At 46.0% G+C, this 19166-nt stretch overlaps 1 protein-coding gene across 1 annotated transcript in view; it reads left to right on the top strand.

Moving 5' to 3' along the window:
- LOC309357544 (uncharacterized protein) overlaps positions 1 to 19166 on the top strand; it is a 53806-nt gene that overhangs the window by 8786 nt on the left and 25854 nt on the right. The window contains exons 7-16 of the mRNA XM_081889734.1: positions 399 to 626; positions 2086 to 2421; positions 6113 to 6511; positions 8402 to 8572; positions 10010 to 10167; positions 10281 to 10421; positions 11351 to 11489; positions 11842 to 12032; positions 13442 to 13567; positions 15475 to 15676. Of these exons, the coding sequence (XP_081745860.1) occupies positions 399 to 626; positions 2086 to 2421; positions 6113 to 6511; positions 8402 to 8572; positions 10010 to 10167; positions 10281 to 10421; positions 11351 to 11489; positions 11842 to 12032; positions 13442 to 13567; positions 15475 to 15676 (2091 nt within the window). The remainder of the gene's footprint in view (positions 1 to 398; positions 627 to 2085; positions 2422 to 6112; positions 6512 to 8401; positions 8573 to 10009; positions 10168 to 10280; positions 10422 to 11350; positions 11490 to 11841; positions 12033 to 13441; positions 13568 to 15474; positions 15677 to 19166) is intronic.

Here is a 19166-nt window from a genome sequence, read left to right as displayed (position 1 = left end):
GAGCCCAAGGATGGGGAACTTGTGGCTATCCATCTGTGGACTCCAACTCAACCAGCCCAAGCCAGCATGGCCAATGGTCAGGAATGGTGGGAGTTGGAGTCCAACAAAATCCAGAGGGTTCCCCATCCCTTGGATCAGGCATCCCCAAACTCAGCCCTCCAGCTGTTATGGGACTACAACTCCCATCATCCCTAGCTAACAGGACCAGTGGTCAGGGATGATGGGAACTGTAGTCCAGAAAACAGTTGGGGGGCTGAGTTTGGGATGCCTGCCTTGGATGAACTACAGTTCCCAGGAATGCCTGAGGGGCAGCCTCATCTCTTAAGCAAGCATCCTTTGCAGAAAGTTACTCAGCTGTACCATTGAGTCTGTGTGTATCTTTCCATTGCTCTTCCCAGGATCAGATGGCTCTGTGAAGGCACACGATGTCCTGCACCAGGATGCTACCACTGGACTGATAATGCCCAGCCATGGTGCTGTCATGCTGCTGGCCAATCAGTCCATGGAGCCTGTATCTGCCCACCACTTCCTGCACCCCGACACAGGAAGATTGCTCCCGATAGCTGGGAATGTTGGCTTCGACCCAGTCAACTCTAAGCTGATCCCTGTTGTTGATTTAGCACCTGGTAAGAGCCATGGTTCTTCTATAACTCCATTAATCAGCCCTATCTGGAGGTGCTAGCTTGCGTACTGTTGTTGAACCACCAACACATTGTAATCATGAACCGGTGGTTGCCCAACCCATGCACCTAGAGCTGCCAAATGTAGAGGAATACCACTGGATCTGCTCAGACTGACACCATTTCCCCAAAGATTTAGACAGGGATCTTTCCACCCAAGGTCCTGTCCTGTCTCCAGCTGGGGGCACAGAGTCCAGGGACACCAAGCCACATACTGCCAGCATCAGCCTGAGATCTAGGAAGCAAAGTCAGCTCAAACAAAGGGCATATGGCAGCAATGGCAGGTCAGGCAAAGCAGAGAGTAAGTTCAGATCAGCAATGGCAGGCAAAGCAGAGGTCAGCATCCACATGTAGCTGCTTGGGAAGGTTCTGCCTACTTTTGCCTCTGACTCCACCCACAAGTGGCACGTGGCCCCCTAAAAGGTTGCCCAGAGGGAAATGAGAAATGTTACTCCTCATCCCCCAGTCTAGACTGTGGAAACGTTAAGGATTGTAGGAAAGGATACATTGAATAAATATTATCCTTCCTTGTCTCGCATTAGTGAGTGATGTAGCAGAGCAAATTCCCCTTTATATAGCTGGAAGCTAATTTGCAGATTCGTTTCAATCTCTTAGTTAAGATTATTTCCTGGTGTCCCCTTTTATCCCTCCTGAAAGAATAAAGACACAAAAGTCTTTCTGAGTAAAGTAACAAAAAGTTTACTCACATTTCAGATCACGTTATGATCCCTGAAAGGCAGGCTTTTCTTAGTACAGTGGTACCTCAGGTTACATACGCTTCAGGTTACATACGCTTCAGGTTACAGACTCCGCTAACCCAAAAATAGTGCTTCAGGTTAAGAACTTTGCTTCAGGATGAGAACAGAAATCGTGCTCCGGCAGTGCGGCAGCAACAGGAGGCCCCATTAGCTAAAGTGGTGCTTCAGGTTAAGAACAGTTTCAGGTTAAGAACGGATTTCCAGAACGAATTAAGTACTTAACCCGAGGTACCACTGTAGTTACATAAGAGATAGTGAGTTCATCTCAAATGGAGACTGAACTCATGTGCTGCTGGCTGAGAGCCAGCAGACAGCAAAATTACATTAAGAGAACAAATGGCTGCAGGAGAGCAGCATGGCAGCAAAAGATAGAACAAGACAACATTGAAACAAGACAACTTTAAGACTAGACTGCAACTGAGAAAATGGCTGTGGGACTCAGCTCTTTTATGGAGTCAGCCAGGGCCATGCCCATCTCCCAGGTCACATGCAGGGGGAGGACGCTCCAGACCAGTGGAACAGAAAGCTACACTGACTGGATGTCCCCTGCCTGTGCCCACTCTAGAAAAATAAGGAATGTTGCATTTGACTGCATCAATGGATTATATCCCGCATTGACTGTAACCACCTTTGGTTTCTCTGCTTAGGGGAGATTCATCACTCGGAAGTTCCCATCTTGCCCTATGTCCCGTATCCTGTGTGTCTCCACTCTGGTCTACCAGTGAAGACTCGCCTGCCAGTCCTACAGCCTGAGAAAGTGTTTAAACTGGGAGGCCTCATGCAAGACCCAGCGACAGGGATCGAGGTGCCAATACTTGCCGTTACCATTCACCCCCAAACTGGCCAGAAGCTGTCTTTGGGTGGGACATACCTGAATCCTCTAACAGGAACGGTGACGCCTCTTGAATTGGGGGGGCCTATGAGGTTCCCAGAAGAAGGGAGAATTGTTCCAATCCTTGGAGTCACTTTGGACAATAACACAGGTAAGTGTTGTGTTCTCTTAACTGGGTTCTGTTCTCTTGGTTTCATCTACCTGGCTTGCTTCTGGAAGAAAGAGAAACAGCGGGGAGGATAGGTCAATGGCAGGACACCTGCCTGGCATGCAGAAGGTCACCGGTTCCATTCCCAGCATCTCCAGGTAGGGCTGGGAGAGACCCCTGCCTGAAACCCTGGGGAGCCGCTGCCAGGCAGTGTAGACCATACTGAGTCAGATGGATCAATGGTCTTGATGCAGTTTGAGGAAACATCCTATGCCTTAAAGGATGGATCTTAGGTCAGTGGGAGAGCATCTGCTTTCCATGTCGAAGGTCACAGATCCCCAGCATTTCCTTCTAGGGGTGGGAATGTCCCGCCGGGAAACTCGGAGACCCACTGCCAGTCAGAATAGACAGCATTAGGCTAGATGGACAAACAGGCAGGTTCATCTGTAAGATTCGGATGTCTCTGCAGTGCAGGCAGAAGGTCACTATGCTGAGCTATGTCTCAACCACGATGGTCATCTGGCAACCAGCAGGCAAGACCCAGCTCCCCAAAATCCCCATCCAGCCCCTAGTAGTTTTGCCTGCATTGTCCTTGTACCAACCTTCAGGTTTATCCTACTAGCTGGTTACGTTCACTGGAACATAGGAAGCTGCCTGATACCAAGTCAAGTCCATCTAGCACCCTACTGTCTTCTCTGCCTGGCAGTAGTTCTCCTGAGTTTCAGGTATGAAGTCCTTCTCAGCCCTACCTAGAGAAGTCATTTGGGCTTGAACTCAGGATCTTCTGCAGGCAAGGTAGATGCTTTGCTTCTGAGCTACAGCACCATAAAACACCAGTCCTGAAAAACCTACATTGGCTCCCACTACATTTCCGAGCACAATTCAAAGTATTGGTGCTGACATTTAAAGCCCTAAACAGCCTCAGCCCAGTATACCTGAAGGAGTGTCTCCGCCCCCATCATTCAGCCAGGACACTGAGGTCCTCCTTTGAGGCTCTTCTGCTGGTCCCTTCACCACAAGAAGTGAGGTTACAAGGAACCAGGCAGACGGCCTTCTCGATAGTGGCACCCTCCCTGTGAAACACCCTCCCTTCGGATGTCAAGGAAATAAACAACTATCTGACTTTTAGAAGACATCTGAAGGCAGCCCTGTATTGGGAAGTTTTAAATGTTTGATGTTTTGTATGTTCTGATATATGCTGTGAGCCGCCCAGACTGGCTGGGGAAACCCAGCCAGATGGGTGGGGTATAAATTATTATTATTATTATTATTATTATTATTATTATTATTATTATTATTAATTTCCCCTTCTGCTTCCTCTTCTGTCTGTCGTCAGGCCAAGACATTTTGCTGCCTGAGGCAAAGGTCAAGATAGCACCTTCCCCAATGTAGAGAAACCAAGTAGAGAGGCAGCAGTGGTTGAAGGTCACATGACAGCATCCTCCACAACACTTGAAAGCATTGTGGTACCCTAGTGGGCACGTAGCAAGCCATGAGGCACACATAACTCTGCCCTCCTACATTTTGATGCTACCCCCCCCCCCCAGCATCTGCCACCTGAGCCAGCTGGTTGTTTTATGGTAGGGCAAGCCCTGCCTGTGGGTGGGCCATTAGCCCTTCAAGGTGCTGGATGTTAATGACACCTTGGTTTCTACCACCGCCATCTTGCTTTTTAATGGAAAGCCACAGGTGATGGGCATGAACTTAATACGTGACACAGCTCAAATCAAAAGGTCTCTGAGAGAAACGGTTGATTTAGAAGCATTATTTCAGAAGCTAAAAAATAAAATCAATAACCACCCCAGCCTTTTCATGAAGATATTCTAGAAAGAGTGAGAGAGTTGAAATTAAAGCTATGATTGATTACTCTTAAGAGGTGCTGCATTCATTAATTGAACAGCTGAGGCAAATTTGACTTTCTTGGAAGTAGTTCAGTTGATCGATTAATGTAATAAACAGCGCATTAAAATGGGTCTGTTAGATTCTTCCAGCTCAGCTTAGTAAGCATTTTTCACTCTGTTCAGTTTTGTATCAGTGATGTTAGAAAATGATATGAACAGATTCCTCATTTTCCTCCGGTCTCTGTCAACTCCATGGTAATGACAGGATGAAGACACCCAGAAATTAGGGAGAGGGCAGACTGAGGGCCTCCTAAGCTCCAGCTCCAACTCAGTTTATCCTAACTTCTTTGTCTAAACTAGGCTCCAAGCTCCAAGCTCAAAGAGTTTTTTCTTCCCGGTTAGTATATGATCCACTTTGTGTCTCCCGTTTGTGTTAGTAAATAGAGCTGGTCTTTCTCTTTGACCAACCGATGTGGAGTGTTAAAATTAGGTCATGATTCTTCATTCCCTCAACTTTGGGTAACTTTTTCTGGTTCAGACAAAAAAAGCAGAAAGAAACTCTGGGTGCTAGAAATGAGATTTATTTCAGGCCTGACATGTTTGAAACAAATCCTTCCTTGGGGCACTATAAATATACAAACCGCATACAAAGCAAATGGGATATCGAGTGCAGAAGATAATAACTCAGTTCTGTGGTTGGTTGATCCTGGCTCAGAAACAAGAGTGAAGCATCACTCCAAGGCCTACCCATTTCCTGATTTGCCTTAGTTCTGCTCCATGGGCTTCCAAATATTCTTTTCTGTGACTGGGGGGAAGCCTCACAAACCTGAACCTGCCTAATCTGTATTTTCTCAAACAATACCTGATTCAAAACACAGCCATCCTTTGAAATACTCACTTGTCATAATTTGGCATTGCAATTCTTCAGCCAAGTAATTTGTACAAAAATGCATATACTAGGGCTAAAGTGAACATATGTAAGTGAAAATAGTACAGTGGTACCTCGGGTTAAGTACTTAATTTGTTCTGGAGGTCCGTTCTTAACCTGAAACTGTTCTTAACCTGAAGCACCACTGTAGCTAATAGGGCTTCCTGCTGCCGCCGCACCGTCAGACCACAATTCTGTTCTCATCTTGAAGCAAAGCTCTTAACCTGAAGCACTATTTCTGGGTTAGCGGAGTCTGTAACCTGAAGCGTATGTAACCTGAAGTGTATGTAACCTGAGGTACCACTGTACACAAAAATGCATAAGGTTAGGGGAAATGGCTTTGCAAAAATGGGTATATTAGAATCAAGATTGTAAGGCAGAGCAACTTTCATGAGGAATTTTCTGGAAAGAAAAAAATTACAATGATGTGGAAATGTTGAACTTCCACATCACATTTAACTGTAACTTCCTGTAACTTACTTACTTTCTTTCTTTCTTTCTTTCTTTCTTTCTTTCTTTCTTTCTTTCTTTCAACTGTTTAAACCAATTCATGAACCAAGAACCTATACATTGTCCACTAATAATGAAACTTATGTTGTAGATATTTTCCCATGTTTACTATGCTATTTTTGTGATACACAAATGACATGAGAAAACTTGGTATACTTGTTTGTATAACATTATTCTTGTTTATAAAACCCAATAAAAAATAAAAATAAAAACTGTAACTTCCTGTGACAAATCTTATTGTTTACTGTGTAAGGGAGTTGAATTGAAAACTAGTTGTGTGGTAAATACCAGGCCTTTGAGTGAAAGGCCCTATTCAAATAAAGCATTGAAATGGAACCTGAACCTGAACCTTATGTGGGAAGGTGAATATCCAGATTAACTCTTTTTTCTTTCTTTGCTTGTCTTTTAAATGCAGGAGACCTCATTCCAGTGGGAGGCTTCCATGGGCCCTCAGAGAACCTCCTCCTTATAGGGGATTCCTTTAAGGAGCCACTGAGTGGGAAGGTTGCCCGTGTCCAAGGCATTTGCCTTCAGCAAGACAAGATGGCCGCTCACGCAGGGGGCTATCAGGCGGTATTGGACGCCAACCTCCTTGTAGCTCAGATCCACGTGGCTCAATCACTAAGAGAGTATAAGGACGCCATTTGTGAGGATCTGTGCTCTGCTGGAGATAGGCAGAAAGCCCTCAAAGCCGCAGAAGAAGACATGAAAAGAGTACTCTCCGAGGTGCTGGATTATTTGTTGTACCAGCTAAGAACCCTAGAGAAGCAACGGGGCCATGCGTCAGTTCTCAAGAGCACCGGCGGCAAGCTGGGTAGGTGCTTTGAATTACAACTGTGTTGTTCTACATCCTTCTGCAGAAATGAATCCCTGCCAGTTACTGTTCCGTACAATTCAGCCTGTACTTGAAGTTCCACAGGTGTTAAGTTGTGGGTGAACATATCAGACGACATAGCGATTCTTCAAACAGCTCTTGTTTATTCAGAGGCCAGAACAGAACTGAGCTGAAGTGCTCAGTCAGCCTGCTTATATAGAGCTCCAGTACAACGTTACTGTAGCAACTTTCTAAAACTATCCAATCACTGAACGTCACTTTCGATCCTTCATTTGCATAACTATCTACAGTATCCCCTGCTGGCCCAGGGTGAGAACTTCAGTACATAACAACAGGTGCAGCCTTTGCTCAAAGCAATCCTGTGGGGCAGTGGTTTTCAACCCTGGGGTGCCTTGAATGATGGTCAGGGGATGCTGCGAGCAACCCTGGCCTCTGTCCTACTTTCTTCCCCTCCCTTGTTTGATGCCCTTTCTTGTCTCTGCCTCCCAAAAGCTGGCACAGTTGTTTGTTGCAGCAGCCCTGGCTACAAACTTCCCAGGTGGATGGTGCCACTGGGAGGCACCTCTCTTTGGGGTGGGGTGGGGGGCAATTCAGATAACGGGGCAGTAGCAGTGGCTGCCCGGAGGACTCCCAAGGAGACGGGAGAAGAGAGGAGGCTGAAGGAACTCTCCACAAGGGAGGGTGTTTGAAAAACAACTGGGCTCCTGAGCCCCACAGGGCAGCTGCAGAAAGAATGTAGTTGGTCAAGGGAGCTGTGGACCCCAAAAGTTTGAAAACCTCTGCTGTGGGGGATGTGGTGCAATGTGAGTTGTATCTACACACTACACAACATGCTGAGAGTGGGCCCACTGAAATTAGCAGACATAGCTAACTTCCACTGGGTCTACTGTACGTAAGTACAAGCCTGTGTCTATATATGGAACACAATAAAATGCAACATGGTGCAGTGATTAGAGTGTTGAGTTAAGGATGGAAAAATCTGTCCATTTTGAGTTTCTTATTTTTCCAATCTTAAAGTCAGTTCTCCAGATCTGCATCCATTTGTGTGGTTTTTTTTCTAAACAATTTCATTAAAATTCACCATAATTTTAGGGTGTGTGTCCCCTAACATACACATTTTTACAAGCAATTTTCCATAAGAACATGCATTTGTGTATGCTCTTTCCCTGACTATACACAGTACAATAACACATTCTTGGGTCAGAGAGCTGCATTGCAAAATGTGGAGGTGGGCAAATTGGAAGAAAAGTTTCAATTTGCACATTGTTTTGGGAAGGGTAGATTAGGTAAGTTTGCAAGAAAATATGTACCGAAAGAAATTTCACTCCCCAGGCTCAAATTCCCTGCTCAGTTGAGAACCTCACTGGATGACCATGTACAAATAACTCTCTCTGAGCCTTGCCAACCTCACATGAGAGCCAGTGTGGTGTTGTGGTTAAGAGCGGTGGAGTCGTAATCTGGTGAACCAGGTTCGATTCCCCGCTCCTCTACATGCAGCTGCTGGGTGACCTTGGACTAGTCACACTTCTCTGAAGTCTCTCAGCCTCACTCACCTCACAGAGTGTTTGTTGTGGGGGAGGAAGGGAAAGGAGAATATTAGCCGCTTTGAGACTCCTTAGGGTAGTGATAAAGTGGGATATCAAATCCAAACTCTTCTTTTCTAAAAGGATGAGGAGGAAGAAAAGAAAATGCACACTGCCCCTTTGAGGAGTTGTAAAATAAACGGGTAACAGAGAAATAAGCAACATACAAGTTCTCCTTCTTTCCATATACATACACCCAAATTCACCTATTGTCATGATGATGGGCATTTGCTAATACAGCATTCATACTGACTTGGCTATCCTTTCCCTGTCTCAACCAAATTAGGGATGATCAAATATCCCAGCACAGAACTCTGGATCCCTGCCGTCTTTGGGATGAAAATCCCGGATCCAGGAGGTTCTGATTTGATGGTGCCCATCCTTGGAGTGGAATGTGATTGGAAGACAGGGCAGCCAATGCCGTTAGCTGGGACCATGGAAGATGCAGATGGGAAAGGTGAGGGCTAACACTTTGGACTGGAAGCTCCCTGCAGCAGGAAGGAAAGTGAGCAGGTGACACACAGTCAGCTACAGGGAGGTGGTGTCATGCTTAGCAGCGCTACAAGAAGAGGATCTTTGATTTGTTGCTCCTAATGCTGTATTATTTTATTGTGTTCTTGGATAGCTGAAAGTTGGGGGCAGTGCTTGATTTTTCAAAGGATGGGTGCCATGGTGTTACTGTTAGCATAGGTAAAGGTAAAGGGAACCCTGACCATTAGGTCCTGTCGTGACCGACTCTGGGGTTGCAGTGCTCATCTCGCTTTATTGGCCAAGGGAGCCAGCATACAGCTTCCGGGTCATGTGGCCAGCATGACTAAGCCGCTTCTGGTGAACCAGAGCAGCGCACGGAAACGCTGTTTACCTTCCCGCCGGAGCGGTACCTATTTATCTACTTGCACTTTGACCTTTGACGTGCTTTCGAACTGCTAGGTTGGCAGGAGCAGGGACTGAGCAACGGGAGCTCACCCCGTTGCGGGGATTCGAACAGCCAACCTTCTGATTGGCAAGTCCTAGGCTCTGTGATTTAACCCACAGCGCCACCCGTGTCCCTTAATGTTAGCATACAAAGCCATTTAACAGATTGGGACCAGTTTACTTAAGGGATTTCCTTACCCCACTTCATTCTGTGGAGCTGCCACTATTAAAAGTGCCACATAAAATTTGTTCCACTCTTGCAAGAAATCAATCTTTTAGTGTGGCGACACCTACACTTTGGGCCTCTCCCTCTTTCATAATACTAGAACTCAGGGCCATTCAATGAAGGTGAATATGGGAAGATTCAGGACAGACAAAAGGAAATGCTTTTTCTCATGCACTGTAGAGGTAGACTATGGAATCCCACAAGATGTACCCATGACCACTAAACTGGAAGGCTTTAAAAGAGGATTCGACAAATGCATGGCAGATATGGGTGTCAGTGGCTACTAGGCCCAATGGCTATGTTCACCCTCCACTGTTTGAGACAGGATGCTGGGAATCCCAAGTTTGGACACCGCTGTTGAATTTGGGTCCTATTTGCAGGCTTTCCAGAAGCTTCCGGGAAGGATAGGATGCTGAGTTTAGATGGGTCTTTGGCCTGATGAAGCAGGACTCTTAGGTTCTTCTGTTAAGTAGGAAATATATATGCAGTTGTCTAGTGGGGAAGGTGGAATGAGTGGAGACTGTGGTCCCATAGTGAATCCCTTTGTGGTTCAAATCATGGTCTAGAATGAATGGGGTAGAATCCAGAAACATTAAGGATGTAGCAGCCCGCTGCAAAAAGCAACAACACAAAAAATACGCTTCTCACAATGGTATGGGTTTAATCATGCTTCAGAGATTTCTGACTTCATGCTCATAAAAACTCACATTAATACCCACTTAGGCTTGGTGGTTTGGCTCTGACTTCTTGCAGGTCTTGTTCCACTCGCTGTTGGCTTCAGAACTGTGGATCCCATAACAGGCGAGACCGGTCCAGTCATTGGGGCTCAAATTAACCCTTGGACAAATGCTGTCATTCCTGTGGTCCAGTCCCTGGGAAACTTACCAAGAGGAAATCCAGACCCGGAACTGGTAACTCCCATTCCAAGTTATTATTATTTTCAAGGGGGGGGGAGGGGGTTTGTTATTTGCCAAACTCCTTTCTGATGCTTGCAGCCTGTTATGGGAAGTCTTTGTTTTTACAGCTGGCTGCTTTGGAGAAGGAAAGAAATGCCAAGCAAGCATACTGGCACTGCCAGCAGGCAAAAGAAGAGGAGCTCTTTAAAGAGCTGGATTTTATATGTCTGGATGTCTTGGATGCAGCCAAGGAGGGGAAAATGAAAAAGGTGCACGTTGGCTTTACCTGCAACACCTGCTGTGAAATTAGAAGAGTGTTCTGGCCCTCTGCCCTGTATGCATGCTGGGCTTATTCCCCTGGGCTGGGGTAGCAGCACTCCAACAGACCGTCATGTCCTTGTTAAAGACAGATTCTCCCCACCTATAGATAGGAAGCTGCCTTATAGAACTCAGGCCACTAATCCATCAAGCTCAGCATTATTGTCATGGACTGGTTGGACACAGAGGAATGTAGGAGGGAACGAGCTGGGAAATCCCCAAGGGAGGAAGGCTCAGGGCCCTGGGAGTAACTGTGGGACAACGATGAGTGGTCGGAGGTAGAAGACTGGGAAGAGCAAGTATCGGAAACTAAAGGGGTAACAGGGTTTAGTGAGCAGGGAGAGTCAGTGACAGATCGAAGTCCAGAATCAGAGGCAGAAGCTGAAGCAGGAGAGTAGAGAGGCCAAGGGCAGAGATGAGTCAGGCTGCTGAAGAGTCACAGATATCTCCCCCTCCTGCTGCGACAGGCTCCCCTCCCCCCTTGTCTCCCTGAACTAGAAGAGGCATGAAAAGGGCACAGGAGAGATTAGTGACTCACAGTCTCTGATTGCTTGGGGGAAACCCTGATTATGAGGGAACTTAGGCTTTTGTGGGTGTTAGAACAACCACGAGGACCTCTTCAACTAAAAATAAAATAAGATCCCAGTCCTTATGATTCTGCACAAAGGGCTGAATGAAACACAAATATAGGAAACCACCTTATACTGAGTCCAATAACAGTTACATCCAGTCCAGTATTTCCTGCACTGACTGGCAGTGGCTCTGGAGGAGGCAGTCTTTCCCAGCCCTACCTGGAGATGCTGGGGAGTGAATTGGGAAGACTTTCTGCATGCAAAGCATATTTTAGCTTAATTCTCTTTATCTCCCCTCCCCCTTGCAGTTAAGGTATAGGATCAAATTAAGACCTGCTGATGAAATCTATCACCTACTGGAAGAATTCTCTGCCCAGGAAACTCAAAGGAGAGCTAGCAGAGATCAGAACATGCTGTGGGACACAGAACAGTCTCTGAGGATGAGAGGTATGGAGGCACAGCTTCTGGCTGTTGCGTTTGTGTGGCTGTCTTGAACTACAGCTGAGCTGAAGTTTCTCACAAGACAGTTTCCTTGGAAAATATCTGAGATGTTTCCTTTCCTCACCCCCTTAGAAAAAGACACATTTGCAGAATTTTCTCCACTGTTTGTTGTTGGTTGGTTGGTTGCAATGAGCCCCCTCCCACCCCACTCACACACCCCACCCCACAATCCCCTGGACCTCAATTTCCCCAGCTGTGCCCTAGAGCAGTGCTGTTGCATCAAGCTCTTCTGTAAAATGTCCTTGCTGAGCTTCCAATGGTGTTACTCGTTGAGACGATTGTGTTTTGGTGACTCCAGTTGACAAGGACGAGAGAGACCAGGAAGCCAGAGTTCGGCTTTTGCTCAGGAAGATGCTGGAGAAACTGGTCCAGTTCGTCCGGAGGATGCAGCTAGAAGAAGGACGGATCCAGATGCAGTTGAAGGAGGCAGAACGGCAGTGGAGCAGAGGCTTGCGCATGGAAGATGCCATTAGAGAGAAATCTAGAAAGGTGAGATCACCACCTGTTCCCCAACATAATCTGCCATGATCTGGCTTTGATGTACTGTACATTAAAAACCCTGATTTATGTGTCTCCAGTGGTATAGTGCGGGGAAGAATGCAAGTGGGTACAACTCCAGTACTTTTCTTAGAGAAGAGGTATCACAGCATCTGTTAGAGTGCCACGGCAATTTACAGAGCCTTCTTGCTCTCGCAAGTGAGTGAGCAGATAGTGTGGCTTTCAAGTTGGCTTGTGGTGATGAGAGATTAGCATAAAGCAGGTCAGAAAATGAATCAAATCATCAAGCAGAGGCTGGGTACTTCTTTCCTTTTCTTTGATGGGGTCCCTTCTTCACACACTCTCAAAGATTTCTGGGAACTATGGTTGGCTAAGGGTGCTGGACTCCAATTCCCAGGGTGCTAAACTCCAATTCCCAGGATTCTTTGGGGGAAGCAATGTATTTGAATGTGCTTTAAATGTATGACATATATGGGTAACACTTTTTTGCCTGTCTTTTGCATTTCTGTTTGAAACTCTGAATTATCATAATAGTGTTATAGGTTTTGCGTGCCAGAGTGTGTGGGCGCTAGCTAGGGATAAGCCATTAAGGAACAAAGTCTGGACTGACCAGTCATTAACCTATCAATGCAAGTCATTGATAAACAGAAGACTCTGCTGGGCACAGAGAGGGAGGTTGCTAGGTTTACAGTGGGAGATAATGGAGGCAGAAGGGGAAGTTGCATTTTGGCAAGGTTTTGGGGGGGAAGAAGCAGCAGGATGTAGGCAGAACAGGGTTGTACCCAGAGACCAGGGAGCATAGCTATCCTCTGCTCCAGACCCAAGCTTGATGAAGTTATGGAGAAGAAACTGGAGGCACTCTTGAGGTGTGATATTCTGCACTCCCTCCATCAGTGTCTATACGTGTAAATAAAACCATATATCTCAAAGACACTGCAGTCTCCACTGTGCCAAATTTTCAAGAAGGAACCACAACTCTGGGTAAGTGCCTGGAACCTCCTGGAATCTTGCTAACGCTCAGCAGAGATTGGGGGTGGCACATAACAATAATGTCTAAAGTAGCACATGATAAGAAAGCAGGTAATGAACAACCAAGCATGGGATTGTCTCCAACTAAGTTCTACTCAGAGCAGACACAGCAAAAGCAATGGACTGGAGTTAGCCATGTTCAAGCTCAAAAACAATAAAACAAAAACAAATGGTTGTGCATCATATCTGTGGCCACCAAAAGATGGGTCCCAAATTTTCTGGGAACATTTTGCTGCATGCTTCATGTTAACATTTTGCAACACAAAAATCTTGGCAGTCACATTTCTTGATGCTTAATGCTGCTCTTAAGCAAGATGGTGGGAATGGGAAGAAGGGGTTGAGATCATCCCCGCTTCTCCGCCTTCTTCCAGATCACACTGCATCTTGTGGCTGGATTCCAGGAACACATTGCAAAGCAGCAGACCAGCGTGGAGAGTGCCCACTGCAGGCTGGAATATTTCCGAATATTATCAGATACGTTGGCCCTACAGACAAAGGTATGCCGTTCTTGTGATCATAGGTAGCAAATTGAAAACCAACTTACTACCAGGTGTGCCTAGACTGTCACCATTTTGGGGTGGGATTCATTCATAGGTTGCACAGCTTAGGTCCAAGCTATCTGAAAGACCTTATTCCCTCATATGCACCTGCCAGGGTTATGAGATCTTCAGGGGAAGCCCTTCTCTTGGTCCTGAGTCTCTCACAGGCATACTTGGGCCTTCTCAGTGGCTGCTCTGACTTTGGAATCCCTCCCTATAGAAGCTAGACTGGCTCCTTCCTTGTCGTTCCACTGGCAAGTGAATACTTTTTTGTTCCGGTAGGCTTTTGGGAACTGACTGCTTTTAATGAAAGGGCTGATGCCATGCTGTTTTTATTGTAATTATTGGTATGGTTTTAATAGATTTCGTGTGTGTGTGTGTGTGTGTGTGTGTGTAATTCTATCAATGTTTAATCGATTTTTAATGGTTGATTTTCTATGTTTTAAGCAATACTTATTTTTATTTGTAAGCTGCATTGAGTTTTGTCCATATATATATATATATATATATATAGCAGTAGTAGTAACAACAACAACAACAACAACAACATAGTGCATCGGGAGTTCTTGCGCAACAAACCTGCTTCCCCAAAAGATCAAACTTTTTGCAGTAAGAAAGGTGATGGGGAAATAAACTGGAAAGTGTGGGATAAACTTTGCTTGATGAAACGTCTTCTAATCTGTGGTGCAACCACACCTGAATACTGCACAAAGTTCAGGTTGCCTCACCCAGAAAAAAGGATACTATAAAGCTATTTTCTTAAAAAAGCTTCAGGGAGGGGCAACCAAGAAGATCAAGGGATGGAACAACTCCCGAATCAGGAAAGATTACAGCACTGGGAGCTTTTTAGTTCAGAGAAAAGGCAAGTAAGAGGCAACATGATAGGAATGTATACAGTTACATAGCCTCTAACATTTCCCTGGTGAAAATAGGGACATCCTATCTAAGTTCCTGTTGTTGTTGTTGTTGTTGTTGTTGTTGTACCCCGTCCATCTTCCTGGGTTGCCTCAGCCACTCTGGGCAGCTTCCAACATATATAATAAAACATTAAACATTTTAGAAAAACTTCCCTATACAGGGCTGCCTTCAGATGGCTTTGGGGTCACATAACTCCATACTCTCCAAAAAAATTCTGATGAGAAATTTCTCTGATGAAAATAGGGACATCCTAAGGAAAAGTGGGACATTCCGGGATCAAACTGGGACACATTCTGTAAATCCAGGACTGTCCCTGGAAAATAGGGACACTTGAAGGATCTGCAGTTATGCACAGTGTGGATGAAGTGGAATGCTGGAAGATTCAGTACAGAGAAAAGGAAATACTTCTTTACACAGTGCATACTGTAGATAATGATGGAATCTGCTCCCACAGGAGGAAGTGATGGCCACCAGCTTGGATGACTTTAAAAGAGGATTAGCTGAAATTATGGAGCATGAGAGTATGTGTCCAAATACCAGTTGCTGCATTTGGGTCTGGCTTGTGGGTTTCTCACAGGCATCTGGTTGGCTGCAGTGAGAACAGGATGCTAGATTAGATGCCCTGATGGCCCTGCCAGCACCTTTCTTCATATGTTCTTAGCCTCCTTGCAAACAAATCAGAATGAATGCTCATTAAACAGCTAATATTGTCTGATCTTCCTGCAAACAAATTAGGATGAATGCTCAGTCATCTGGAAGCTTCCTAAAAGCTTAACCCAAGGGTGATCACATGCTGCAAAAATAAAGGTTTTCCCTGGATTGGGCTTATTCATATTATTTAACACTCAAAGAGTTGCTTCTTTACTGGTTCCTATAGCTGGGTTTAACCCTGTGAAAAATTCAAGTGGCAAATGTTTGCTGAGAGTTAATCTTCTTCTCTGTCTCAGGACCTTCTCTCCGGTTCATCTCAGTGTTTTCTGAACTACCCAGCCGCAAAATTCTACAGCGCGGCCGGCACTGCCCATGGAAGTTGGGAAGTCATCAATCGGAAACTGATCCCGCTCCTCAAGTCTGTGGTTCAGACTCTGGAGGAGAACAAAAGGGGTCCCTTATCTCCTGAGATGCTTCTGGGTCTGGGATCAGGAGAAGGTGTGGTCTGCTGTTTCCATGGTCTTTGCAATGCTTGTCTTTCAACTGAGCAAGAGATGAAACCATATTCTGAGCCGTGAAATAAGTGCAGTTGCAAGGCCAGCCCTACCATTAGGTATAATGAGGCAGATGCCTCAGGTGGCAGATACTAGGAGGAACTTGTGGCAGCCACCCAAGCTTTTTGTGCTGGTCTAGTAGGTTACCCGAGAGGCGAGGTCTAAGTCTGGTCCATGGTCAAAGGTGCAACGTGGAGGCAGTCCATAGTAGCTGAAGCTGGGTGCAGGGCAGGGAGTCGGGTGAAGTCAGTAACAGGCATGCAAGCAGGGAGCCAGGGCAGGTCAGGAGCTCAGGCAGGAAAGCAGGAGAGGGACCAGGCAGGAACTAGCAACCAACAATGTTGCTCCCACAACTTGGGACTGGGGCTGGCTGGCTTTTATCTGCCCCGAGGCATAGGGCGGCCCCGATCCTCTGGTCACTCGCTTCTCCTGGCCTGGAGGCGAACACTCCTCCTGCGGGAACTTAGTTCCCTCTGCCTCTCTGCCCTGAGCCTCTGCCGCTCAGGAGAGGCTGGAGGGTGACCGGACACAGAGGCAACCTCAGCTTCCCCTAACGGGGCTGAGAGTGGAGCACCTGCAGGCAATGGGTCCTCCATCATCTCAGGAGCTAGAACAGACTCAGCTGATGCCTGCACCTGAGGATCCCGCACAGGTGAGGACCCTTCAGGCTCATGCCCCAGCCCCGGCTCAGCTGGTTCTGGAGTTGGGGAATCCTGTGCAGGCTGAGATCCCTCAGGTTCAGCATCCGAGTCTGAATCCCAGGCCATCACACTTTTGCTCTTGAGCCATTCCCCACCATCACTTAAAAGGCCATTTTCATTCTTCTGAGATGGTGCCCCAGTGAGGATGTCTGCTTGTTGCTGGTCTGGGACTGCTGAAGAAAGCTTCTCAGTGAGTGTGCAAAGTTCAGGCCGCAAATTTCAGCAGGCATTCAGCTTGTGCCTGCATTGCTCCACTAATTCTGCATGTGTTGCTGGAACCACCCACTGCATTGTAGATTTATTTATTTTTTTGCAATGTGAGTCTCCAGCCAAGAAACATGTGAAAAAAATGAACATACCAGTGCAAGATGTGCATTAAATGCATACATTGGTACAAAAATGCTTTCTGGTAAAAGACTTTGCAAAAAAAGAAAAGAAAAGAACACATTAGAAGAAATTAACACTAAAATGCTGGTGATTTTTTTTTTGTGAGGATTTTGTTTTTATTTAAAATATAAATCACAAACTGATGAGGAAATGTGGAGAACTGAAGAATGGGGAGATAACAAACTGGGAGAAACAGAAATGAACATATTTTCCCATCCCTAGGCAGCACAGCCCCATAGCCAGTGTTGCAGTAAGATTCAGTCTTGTTGCCCCGATGAATGGAAAAGGCATATTATATCTCCTGTAGAAGCCCAAGGAAAGTTATATGAGTACAGTGGTACGTCGGGTAAAGTACTTAATTCATTCTGGAGGTCCGTTCTTAACCTGAAACTGTTCTTAAGCTGAAGCACCACTTTAGCTAATGGGGCCTCCCGCTGCCGCTGCGCCACTGGAGCACGATTTCTGTTCTCATCCTGAAGCAAAGTTCTTAACCTGAAGCACTATTTCTGGGTTAGCGGAGTCTGTAACCTGAAGCGTATGTAACCCGAGGTACCACTGTATATAGTACTCATGCCTGCTTATAAAGTCTTTGCCTATTAAGCATTCAACAGTGGAATCATAAACCCATTTCATGAAGATTTAGTTTCTTTATTTGTTTACTGTTGCACACAGGGTCTGCTTTGGGGCTTCCCATAATGGGAATCCGGTTGGCCACTGTGACAAGGTAAAGGTAAAGGACCCCTGGATTGTTAAGTCCAGTCAAAGGCGACTAAGGGGTTGTGGCGCTCATCTCGCTTTCAGGTCAAGGGAGCCAGTTTTTGTTTGCAGACAGCTTTCTGGGTCATGCGTCTAGCAGGACTAAACTGCTTCTGGTGCAACGGAACACCGCGACAGAAGCCAGAGCGCATGGAAATGCCATTTACCTTCCTGCCGCTGTGGTGCCTATTTATCTACTTGCACTGGCGTGCTTTCGAACTGCTAGGTTGGCAGGAGCTGGGACAGAACAACATGAGCTCACTCCATTGCAGGGATTCAAACCGCCGACCTTCTGCTCGGCAAGCTCAAGAGGCTCAGTGGTTTAAACCACAGCGCCACCTGTGTCTACTGTGACAACAGGATGCTAGACAAGATGGACCACTGGCCTGTCTCCTTCTGGTGTGCTTATGTCTCTGTGCTGCACAGACTCCCAATTATTTATTTTGTCTAGGAGAACTATTTTTATACACCACTTTTCAGGGGGAACCTCGCAAAGCGGTTTCCATAAAATTATCAAAACAATGAGCATCAATAATTTAAAAAGAGACAATTGCTCGGAAAAGAGCAAAAACTCTCTGCATTGAAGATGCCATTTCTGATTTTATTCCCTTTTAATTTCCAGGTTTGGGCGGGCTCAGAATCTGTCTATGCGGATGTGCCCTTGCATTATTCAAACCCTGACCACAAGATTTTAATGTGGAGGCATTATAAACACTGCGTCTAAACTGCTTCCCTCTGCAGTTTAATTCCCCCCCTCAATTAATTCAGCAGCATACCCGGAGTCTGTTAGCACAGGATTCCTTCTGTCCTCAACTTGGCAGCAAGTGGATGAAGTACAGAAAATCGATGGCATCCCTTTTACTCCCCACCCCACTCTCCTGGGAATTCAGATCTATCAATTGTGATGCAACCAGACTCTTAGTTACACAATAGATCTAAATGGGGGGTTTGTTGGCAGACAGTGCTAGGCTAAAGCTGGGAATATGGAGAACAGGGTGGGGAAGATGCACAGGCAGGGAGGCAGGCATTAGGGTTCTGCTGACAGGACCAAAACGGGAGCTGAGCTGCACTCAGAAGATGCTAAAGATTTTTATTTTCATCCAGTCCTTCCTCAAGCAACTGTTGATTGTGCACAGGCCTTTTACCATATCTTATGTAGACAAATTTGATTCACTTTGCATGCATTTGCTTATTGTTTAAGCTACTTAGAGGGGGAGCCTACCCGATTTGCACTTCTGAAGCCAACACACAGCCATCCTTTGAAATTCACACAACTCCAAATTTTGCAAGGCAGTTCTCCAGCCAAGTAAAGTTTGCGAATGCCCATGCTAGGCCGAAGTGTTTCCCACATAAAATGCGTTATGTTAAAAATCCATTTCCAACACATTGATTAGCAGCAGAGCATTAAGCTATTAATCTCAGGGTCGTAGGTTTGAGCCCCACATTAGGCAAAAGATTCCTGCATTGTAGGAAGTTGGACTTCATTATCCTAGCGGTCCTTTCCAACTCTATAACTCTATGATGCTAAGATCCCATTCGCAATACCAAGCTCCCATCTAGAAGCAACTCCAGAAGTGTCTGGGGTGCAAT

Source organism: Podarcis melisellensis (genome assembly GCF_964234715.1).
Source record: "Podarcis melisellensis genome assembly, chromosome: 15".
Lineage (NCBI taxonomy): Eukaryota > Metazoa > Chordata > Lepidosauria > Squamata > Lacertidae > Podarcis > Podarcis melisellensis.
Note: the sequence above shows the minus strand (reverse complement) of the source record. Positions and strands in the feature narration are given on the sequence as shown.